This window comes from Quercus suber, unplaced genomic scaffold (assembly GCF_002906115.3).
Source record: "Quercus suber isolate HL8 unplaced genomic scaffold, Cork oak 2.0 scaffold_138, whole genome shotgun sequence".
NCBI classification, from domain to species: domain Eukaryota; kingdom Viridiplantae; phylum Streptophyta; class Magnoliopsida; order Fagales; family Fagaceae; genus Quercus; species Quercus suber.
Genome location: NW_027069600.1, coordinates 1,035,853 through 1,046,863, shown reverse-complemented (window position 1 = coordinate 1,046,863; position 11,011 = coordinate 1,035,853). Strand labels below are relative to the sequence as shown.

At 32.0% G+C, this 11,011-nt stretch overlaps 1 protein-coding gene and 1 long non-coding RNA gene across 2 annotated transcripts; one reads left to right on the top strand and one right to left on the bottom strand.

Moving 5' to 3' along the window:
- Nucleotides 1-4,420: 4,420 nt before the first annotated feature.
- Nucleotides 4,421-9,940, bottom strand: LOC112024221 (uncharacterized). Its single transcript, XM_065776649.1, has 4 exons — nt 9,530-9,940; nt 8,974-9,113; nt 5,197-5,410; nt 4,421-5,118 (listed from the first exon to the last, which is right to left on the bottom strand). The coding sequence occupies exons 1-4, from the start codon at nt 9,669-9,671 to the stop codon at nt 4,712-4,714; spliced, it is 903 nt and encodes a 300-aa protein (XP_065632721.1). The 5' UTR covers nt 9,672-9,940; the 3' UTR covers nt 4,421-4,711.
- LOC136068876 (uncharacterized) lies at nt 6,765-7,423 on the top strand. The gene is made up of 3 exons (XR_010630180.1): nt 6,765-6,874; nt 6,970-7,095; nt 7,172-7,423. It is a non-coding gene; the product is annotated as an uncharacterized LOC136068876 (long non-coding RNA).
- Nucleotides 9,941-11,011: the final 1,071 nt, after the last annotated feature.

Genomic DNA, 11,011 nt, shown 5'->3' with positions numbered 1-11,011 from the left:
GTTATTAAGTACAAAGATCAAATAGTCTAGAATAAATGAATCGTAAAAATAAATAAATATATAAGTGCTTCACAATAATAAATAAATAAATAAATAAACATGGAAAATTTACATTTTATACCTAATAATATTTTTGCAAATTTTTTTAAAGAGTTAACAAAATATAAAAATGATTATCAATAGTATTTAAATTATATATATAGGAATTATATTGTGCATCTTATTATATATTTTTAAGTGTATCCAAGCATATGCATGGGGTTACAAACTAGTTTATATACAAAGCAAACTAGTTTATTTCTTTTCTTTTTTTGATTATAGGGATTTATGTTTTTGTCACCTTTGTTTTTTGAAACCCTCCTTGATTGAAACCCTCCTTGATGATTAATTTGTAGCCTCCATCTTAATAATGTAAAACTAGATTTTCATGTTACATCATGGATCAATTAATCACAACCTTCTCAGTACATTTGATCTTGTGGAGTTAAATTGGTTTTTGGATTTTTATGCATTAAAATACATAGAAACTAGATTGCAGAAAGAAACTGCATTGAAACCCCATGTCCCAATTCTATGCTAACCAAACGTGGTATGAATGAAGTAACAAAAAAAAATCCAAATTCAATGTTGTTGTAAGTTTTTTTTTTTTTTTGATAAGAATGTTGTTGTAAGTTGTAACATACCTCACTTGTGTTATATATCACTTTCAGTCTTTCATATCAGTCTCAAAGCTTTTTAAAAAGTAATTATTAAAATAAATAAATAAAAAGCCATAAAAAAGTAGTAAAATTTAAGGTAAGTGTGGAATAAGTACCCCCCTACTTATATCTCTAACAAAATTTAGAAAGGTGTGGGAATTAGTTGTCTTGTCCTATATCCTTTTCAGAAATAAATATTTAAGAGGCCCCTTTAAACATGTGAATTTAAACCATTCTTTTGAGAATGACATTCTTAACTTCTTATATCATATTTCGTATGTTAAAAAGCACAAAACAGTGAGATGCAATTCTGTGAGAGAGTGACTACTCAGCGGAAAATAGCAAGGTTGTGGAGGGACCTCCAAAATGTTATCAATGCAACTACCTAATATAGGCACTAAGCACCAACAAAATTATGGTTTGTTTCTTATTGCCTATTTTAATTTTTTAATTTATTTATTTTTTCTCTTTTTTGTTTGGTGGGTTTTTATGTCATTAAATAAGGAGGTGTACAGCAATAATAATTTGTTTATTTATTATACAAAGTTTCCCTTTTGCCTTTTCTGGGCAGTGGCATAGTGGGCTACACACTAACGTATTATGTACAGGAAGTGTGAAATTTATTATAGTTGCTTTGTAATAAAGGGTTCAGTGCAAACTGAAGTCCTACGCAAAGGCGCAAATGCCAACATTGACCTGAACTTGCTTAAGCAGGAATGTTGATTATTTAATTTTAGAGAAATGCTACCTCTATAATATTTACACAATTTTTTCACAATAAATTATATGTGTCAGATTATTATGGATTATTATTAATGGACAAGAAAATAGTTTTTAGTGGTGAATTGAAATTAAAAATCTGTAATAACTTGCAATCTGAGATTTGTTGTGAAAGTGTCTTGAAAATGTTGTGAATATAGCACTTCTCTAAATTTTAAGAGTCAATTATTGGTCAATTAGATTTTATTTTAGATCATATTAGCTAATTAAGTTATTAGTATTTCATTTGAGCTCTTGGAGTTAAAGGTTATTTTTATAATTCAATAATCAAGCTTTGACCCAAATTAATTAGGAATTGAGTTTGGTTTTAGTAATCTATTACTATATAAACTAGCTTGTAACCCCTTAAATATGCATGAATATACTTAAAAGATATACATTAAGATGCATAGTATAATAATCTTACGTATATAATTTAAATATTATTGATAGTCATTCTTATTATTATTTTTAATTATTTAAAAAGTCTTGTGAGAATGTTATTAGGTAGAAAATATAAATTGTTTATTTTTTAAATATTTTTATGTTCATTAATTTTAGACTCTTTGGTTTTTGTACACAATAACTCACTTGAATGAATATTTATGATATGGTCCCACATTTTATTCCAAAGTTAAGAAATAAAACTCTTTAAAAATAAATAATTTAGGACATATGGCTCAAAATTGGGCTTCAATTGTAGAATCTAATTGGATTTTCTCTAAATTTTACCTATTAATATATGTGTATATATATATATATATATATTTTGTTTTTTGTGCCAAATGAATTGTTTTTAGTTAAAAAAAAAAGGGCTCATTAATATAAAATCATTCAAACTCTCTCTTCCTCTAATTTTATAAATAGTGTTAGATATATGATTATGTTTTTATGATTTATTTATATTGGACTTCTCGTTTTCTACTCTAAATTAATTCATTTGGCACAAAAATTAAAATTTTCGATTAGATGGAACACGTACCGTAAAATTAAACTCTAATTGAAATCTAATTTTACACTAAACTTAACTAACTTGATTTAAAATTTTAAAGATTTTGATTAGATGAGACATGTGGCGTAAAATTAGACTCTGATTGAATTCCAATTTAAAATCTAATTGAATTTTCTCTCAATTTTACTTATTAATACACACACACACATGCACACACATATACATATAAATGACTTTTAAACTTGATTTGTTTTTAGATTAGGAAAAAAAAAAAAAAAGACTTTAAAATTAAATAAATATCTGGAGGGGGGGGGACTCTTGCGCAAAACCCGCTGATTGTCTTCTTCTTTCTTCTTTTTCTTTTTATTTCCTATCTCTCTTGCACGAACCCACACACTGGTGGTCTAAGGTCTTCTTCATATATATATATATATATTTTGGTGTTTACTGTTTTGCTATTTTGGTGGTCTTCTTGTTTCAAATAAAATAAAATCCAGTTGAATTTAACCCCACCAACAAAACAAAATTCATAAAAATAGAATCTCAAACCCCAAAAACAAAACCCATTTGAGTTTAACCCTCACCCGCAAAACACAAACCAAATCAAACATTTAGAGAAAATAAAAGAAAGAAACAACAAAAGAGAAGCAAAGATGCTATGAAGTGCTATATGATACATGCCCTGCTTTTTTGCTGCTATGCCTCTGCTGGGATTCCATGGGTTTTGTTTCATCCCATAGAGTGTCTGCAAATGTTTAGCTATTTTAGTTTACTTTGTTTCTATATTTTGTTGTAATTCTGTTTAGTTATTGTGTTAATATATGTCTTATTAGTGTGTATATCTTTATCAGCCCAGTTGGGCTGTGAAGTTTGTGTGGTGTTGTAAGACTTTTTAAAGTGTGTTTCTGTTTACATTTAATAAAATCCTAGTTTACGCAAAAAAAAAAGAAAAAAAAAAGGAAGAAGATGCTGAAACCTGTTTCCTGTAATTTTAATTTGTAATTTTTTAATTAAAAATGCCACATCATTAAAATAAAATTTCATGTCATTGTCTGTTAGCCACATAAGTAACACTATTAATGGCAGTTAGTAAAATGACTCATATTGCTTATTTTGAAAACTTGAGGGACCAATTGCGCACGTTTCAAACTTAAGGGACTAATTGCGTATACATAGTAAACTTGAGGGACCAATATCGAAGTTTCGCCGCCTATTATATATATATATATATATGCTATTATAATACTACTATAGATATAACTTTTTGGTAAAAAAAGCTCCATTAAAAATTTTCCAATGACTTAGAACTCACTCCAGACGACTTAAATGCTAATTCTTAAGTTGAAATCTCGGTTAATGTTGATTCTAAGCAAACCTATGCATTGATTTCTAGGTAAATTTTGTTTTTGATTTAGGACTTCCAAATCATTTTTTTCTCACAAATTTCTTTGGGAATTTTACTCGGCTTCATTCAATACTATAACTCCATGATAGATATCAACTTATCGAACAACCACAAGCTAATTTTGTTCTTTTTCTTTGCATTGTTTTATTGAAAGCTAATATTGTTCCTAATCAAAAGCAAAAAGTCATAGAATTATGTACACATTGGGAGCAAATACTTTGTTTTTGCAGCCCAAGTTTTATTTTCCTCGTTTTTGTCGCTTTGAAAAGTCAGTCTGATTGCCTAAATTTATGGACATCCTCTGACTCTTCTTCTTCTTTCTTTATTTCTCGTGTGAGGAAATTCTTGATTGTCGTTTAGTTTTTGGATTTTAGGAAAATCAAAAGCCTTTGCCATCTGTCTAAGATTCATTAGTCTTTCTGGTTTTCCCCTCTTTTTTGTTTGTTTGTTTGTCTTTCCTTCTGTTGGGAGTTATTTTGCGTAAGATTGAAGATTTACATTAGTTGTGTGAGCCTGCTCAACCACTGCACTTCAAAATCTAAAACCTGGGTAATTCTAAAATATTCTTGCTTAATTTCCCATCGGAGAGAGAGAGAGAAATTATAATTAAAAAAAATTTAGAGTACTTTACCAAACACTTAGGAAGAAAACATTAATTACAAGTGAATTGAATTCCCTTCAATGTTTCTTATGGATATGGAGACAAAATACATAACTTCAAGACATTCAAGGTAAAATCATATAAACAACTGTTCTCAAAGTGCCTCAGGAGTACACAACCATACAAAACGTGCTCCAAATGGCTATCAAATCTTGGCAACAATAAACTATATCCTTAATAATCCAAGTAGAAAAGGTAAGGATGGGGTTCAAAACAATAGCATTCTAATTTTCCTCTCAGGTGGGTGGTTCTCGAGCGGGTGATTCAAGTGTGGGTGGTTCTCGAGCAGGTGATTCAAGTGTGGGTGGTTCTCGAGCTGGTGGTTCAAGCGCGGGTGGCTCTTGAGTGGGTGGTTCAAGCGTGGGTGGCTCTCGAGTGGGTGGTTCAAGTGTGGGTGGCTCTCGCGCGGGTGGTTCAAGCGCTCTCACGGTACGAGGAAGCATAAATTCAGCAAATATGGGATAGTGGGAAGAAGGATAGTACCCATCAATGTTATCACTCACCACTTCACATGAAACAGGAATAAGAGATCTACCCCTGAAAAGAATCCAATCTATATGTAAATCCTGGGTTTGGCGATCCCAGCAAAGGCATAGAGCTCTGAAAATCAACTTGAGGTATTCAAGAGCTCCCTGTTTGTCACCTGACAGTACCAGATGCTATTGAATTATGTCATTTGCTATAAGATCATAGAGCAGTATAGAATTAGCAAACTTGTTACCTTTGAATCCATGGTAAGTGCGTATTAGAGAAGCATTTTTCCTTACACGAGCATTGGGCCATACATCCCTCATGTCCCCCACAACACCATGCTCCCTGAAAGCCAGTACGAGAAAAGCCATCAATAATCTAGTTTGTCCCCTAAAAAGAAAAAGAGTATCACAATCATTTTGCACTAAATTGCAGAGAGGGCACATAAGGTAACAATTATTAATCTTAAATGGAAATCCAAACTATCCATCAAATGAATGTTAACCAGGAGGGAAAAGGTGATAGCCGGGGGTAATTTTAAATCTTTTTCCTTTTTAGCAAGTATGGACCGTTACCAACTTATCATGAAAGAGACAGATGGTTTTCTCTATATATATTCTATAAAAGACAGAACTACATCATTCATTACCATCATACACTATAGAAAAGGCCTTCCCTCCATGTGCTAAGTTAACACATCTCCAATATAAAAGACAGGATTACAAAAGAAAGATGGATTTCTCTATATATATTCTATAAAAGACCGGACTACACCATTCATTATTATCATACACAATAAAAAAGGCCTTCCCTCCATGTGCTAAGTTAAAACCTCTCCAATAGAAAGATAAATGTCAGAACAAAGGTGATGTAGCTTTGGTCCTAAGCCAGAAAAGAACAAAGACTGGCCTTTCTACTAAAAGAATGCCAAATTGGAGAAGCATCATACCAATCCTCCAAAATAAATTGTCTTGAATGGGAATACAGAATTTTATTCATAATCTTCTTCTTTATTTTATTTGGAAACGTTTAATTTTCCATTGGTAAGTTTACACACACACCCAGGGGTTTTGAAATTGAACCTGCAACCATACCCTCCACCCTATCTTATTGTGTTGGGGGGGAGAGGGGGGAGGGGAGGGGAGGGGAGGTACCATTACTTAGGAGAGATTAAACCATAGTGTTTAGGGCAAAAAGATTAGTCTTCTAATTTAGGGTGGTCTATATTTTTATGAGCAATGCTGTATTCTTCTCTTATGAGTTATGACTTGCACAGTTTTATTCACTTCTTTTTCATTCCCTTTTTTTTTCGCCCTTTTTTTGGTGAATGTTTTCACTTCTTATTTAACATCATAAACCCAAAACATAATCTCTATAGATGTGGATTGTACATGCACCTTGCTATAGATTCGGTACTTCAGTAGAGTGGTATTGTGTGATTCAAGTGATGTTTCTTCTAATAACTGGCTCATTTAGGCCTGAAATTCATACGTCTTTCTAGTTCTTCAGGAAAGATTGCAGTTTAAGTGGTTTTTTTTTCTTTCATTATATAGATTACAATGTTTATTTGTGATCGGTCCATTCCCTTCTTATTTAGTAACTTCTTAACATGGATGCATACAGGACAGATAATAAAATGACAACATTATTATTTTTTTAATTTCAATTTTAATTTTTTTAATTACATAATGATTTTTATATTTTTCAGTGGTTGGAAGAATAGTTTGCTGGGATCCAAATGTAGTTAATTAGAAACAATCTAATGTTCATGTAATCTCCAATCTTTCATACTAAACCTGGAAATTTTGTTAGTGATTGGACTCTTCTTTCTTTCATGTTATCTAGGTTATGATCAATTTGGAGTATCAAGGAAAGGATCACAAGACACTTCAGATGAACATTGCACCATCTTCTATGACAAGCAGAAGGTACAATATTGATTACTTTTTCCAATCTGGCATAGCTTTCTAATTATGCTTCTTCAGAAAAGATTGGTGTTACTTCCTTCTTTTATTAAATGAAGGTAGAGCTGGTAGAAGGTGGAACTTTCTGGTTGTCGGAGTCACCTTCTGTCCCTGGAAGCATGTCATGGGGTTCTGTGGTTCCATGTATCGCAACATGGGCGATATCCTTATAATTTGACTCTTATGTAAATTAAACTTCCTTTTGCTTTATGTTTTTATTTTTTCAACCAAGAGCTTTGTATTGATTGTTTCTTTGACAAGATGTCCACACATTCCAATTGAAAGGAGTCGAGCCACCGGGGTTTTCCTTTCAGATAGTCAATACAAACATGGATGAGTTAAGCCCTCGTGCCCGTAGACGAAGTGCTTTACTCACATGGCAGCACATTGCATCCCTACCTCCTAGCTTACCAGTTGTATACAGCGGAGGATTCAACACACAAAAGGAATCAACTACAGGGCGTTTTCTTCTTGGGAGATCAAGGTACCCTAAACATGGATATCCAGCTCTTTTATTGTCCTAACCTATTTCATGCTTATTGGATTTTATCCACATTTATAGTTCATACTCATGTTTTGAGTTTTGGATCTTTGCTCTTAATTATTAAACTATGAATATGGAGTAATTTAAAAAATGGAGGTTATGGAAAAATAGTTTAGGAAAAGGTTCATTATCTTACTCCTTCCATTTTTAGAATACCATTGGCCTGTGACATGAATATAATGCTATTTCATGAATATTGTTACCAAAAAATTGTTCTGTTTTTGCCAATGAGTTCTGTCTCAAATGGTACCTCCCCTCCCCTCCCCTCNCAATTTAAATTTCTAGTATAAGTGACGCTCATCTGACAAAGAATATTGAAATATAAGGAAAAGGAAAAACCACAATGAATAATATGTAAAGGGAATTAAATCATTGAATGCCTTTTATGCTTGAAGTGGCAAGACGTGAATTTACCTCTGGAGATAGGGTGGACTTCCTGAATAAAATGGTTGAGCATGTTTTATTTGTGGCATAGTCCAAAGCTTCATAGCTCAACTCTATTATGTCTATGCCTAGCCTAGAATTTAACTAACAATGCAAAAGTTTTTTTGATTGGTAAGTTACACATACACATTTTGAACTGTTAACCTCACCCTCCTCTTTGCTCTTACAGGGGAAGGAGTACAGGTAAGATAATGATTCTTATCTGAACATTTAAAATTAAAAAAAAAAAAAAAAAGATTAAAAAAAAAAGATGGTGGTGCTTCATTTAACAACAACAATAAGGAATGGGACAAACCATGGTTGGAATATTTCTATTTACTCTATTTTTCTTTTGTTGCATAAGGCAGGTCCACACAACAGATTCTATTTTGGGATTGATACATGATATCAGCATATTTACAGGTTTCTGGAATATAAGTCATTAAATGCAACAAGCCCCAAAAATGATAAATGCACCTCATATGACAATTGTACAATATGCATGACTACACACATCAATTCAAACATATAGCTCAGATCCTTTTTTTTTATCAGAAAGTTAAACATGCGCCGATGGGTTCTAAACCCACAACCTCACCCTTCACTCATTCTTATGGGAGAAGAAAGTGCCATTTGAGCTAGAGCTTATTGGCTTGACATCCTTCATATCAGAATGAAAAGAGTTATACCTAGACGGGACTGGGACTCAGATGGGATCTATCTCCAGGGGTAGCTATAACCTAAACCAAAGGAATGTCTTCTTTAAGCTCAAAGTATCAAACCCTTTCACATGCATAGCTTATGATATGCATGTAAGATTGTCCATCCTACATTAAAACCTCGTGCGAACTTTGAATCGAAACCAATGAGATCAATGCAATCGGATCATCTTAGATACTAGACTATTGGAAACCACGCAGAAATGCCTTATATTCAGTGTTCAACATGAATCTATATCGATTTCAATAGCACATTAATGTATCTGATTCAATGAAGGAAGAATTACATCTAGCAAATCTCTTCAAAATCACATGTTTTGAATCGAGTCACACTCACTTGAACTTTGAACGCCTAATACAAGTATAGAGTCTGTCTATATTTTTAACAATTTTAATTTAAATTTTTTATTAAATAAGCTAAGTTCATAAGCGTTAAAATAATAACTCTGCGGGGTAAGGGGAAAAAAAAGTTTACCTGATAAGCACTGATGAAGATAATCCAATTGAGATTTCACTCCTGAACCCAGATAAAAGAATAAAAAATTACATGAGATAGGAGAAAGAAAAGCCAAATCATTAATATCACAGTGAAAGTATATTTAGCTTAACCATATGAAGCAAAACAAGTACCCCAAGACTAAATTGCTAAAACCCAATCCAATTCATAGGTCCTTCAAATAGAGTATGACAAGTCAATGAAGTAAGAACCCTGAACCCTTCTGCCCAAAATATCATTCACCCAAACCTTTTTTCACTGGTAATCAAAAAACAGTAAAACTCTAACTACAACGTGAAAGATCAAAATCCCGCCTCCAAAACACAAATCAAAGAAAACCCAGATCAACCATTTCAACCAAATCACAGGCACACCCCAACATACGCACATACAAAGATACATATAATATAGAGGTGTACATGGAGAAGAAAAGAGACCTTGTTGGGTACAGAGAATCACAGGGGAGTAGCTGGTGATGACACTGATACATAAATCCCTCCTCTTCTCCCATGAATTAGGACTGTCTGGAGGTTGATCTTCATGAAGATTAAAGGTCATCACAGCCAAAGATACACTCATTTTTACCCAAATCTCTCACACACACACACTCTCTCTCTCTCTCTCTCCTTTCTTTTTCTGCTACATGATTATTGCTCAGATAATATGTTCAACAAAGCTTAAAGTGAACAGCTTTACGTATATTCTTTTCTTGTGGCCTTCTAATGGAAGATTCACTGATGTACAGTTCGATTTTGAAGCTGTGTGTAAAATGTAAATGAACAAAGAGGGAACAGCTAAACAATAGAACTCAAAACTCAATCATGTGTCCGAACCGAGAGACATGGGCTGGACTCAGATTTAATGGGGTTTTGACCACGCACGTACGAGGTCATATAAATCAACTCCCACGTGTGTTAAGAATTTAACGTACATATATTTTATGTACTTATTTATTTATATCTATATTATTATTTAAGGTGTTTTTCTTATTTGGATTCCTTATTTTTTAGTTAAAAAATGTCCTTACATTTTTATGTTTAATTAGAGACAAAATTAAAAGATAATTCAGTAAAAATGTAACTTTAACTTTTACTAAAATATTGCCCAAAAAATAAGATCACTCACCTATTAATTTTCAAATTGCTTTATCTACTTATAAATTAGATTCTCAAAATAAAAATTATACATATATATATAAAATAAAAACACTTATTTTTTTTGCTAAAAAAAAAAATTTATTGGACGCGCTTCGCGTGTATGATAAGGTTAATAATAATAATATTTCTTCTTCTTCTTCTTTTTGAAAGGATAATGATAATGTTTTTTAATTATATCTAAAGACTAAATCCAATAAACGAAAATGATTTTGTCATTTAAGATTCCTTTAGTTGTGACTAAAACAACACCATCGCTTCAACACCAAACTATCTAACTTGTCTTCTTTTGATCAAAGGTGGAAGATTCGTTGAATCAAATAGTTTGCTTTCAATGTCTCTTATTTTATATATGTGTTTTCTTTGATTACGTTAACATACATAATTCATGTCAATACAAGACAAGATTTAATCTTGCTAATGTACGCAACCACATACCAAACATGTACTAGAATATTATGAAAAGTCAAGATACTATACACCAAATTACCAATCTTACTAAGTGTGTTGTATTATGGTAAAAAAACCATATATGGTTCAAACATTATTTTTCCTTGTGATTAAGATTTTTATTTTTGACAATTGTCTTTGTGATTTTATTGGAAGAATGAACAATTTTAAATAGACTTGTAGTACGATGAGTCACCTGTCCTTCTCTCATTTCTCCTATGTTCAAACCACCTCCCCAAAAATCAGGAAAAAAAAATCAAGGATTATTCATGAGCATTATATTTAAATTTTAACACTATGTTTGAGAGCTAATAA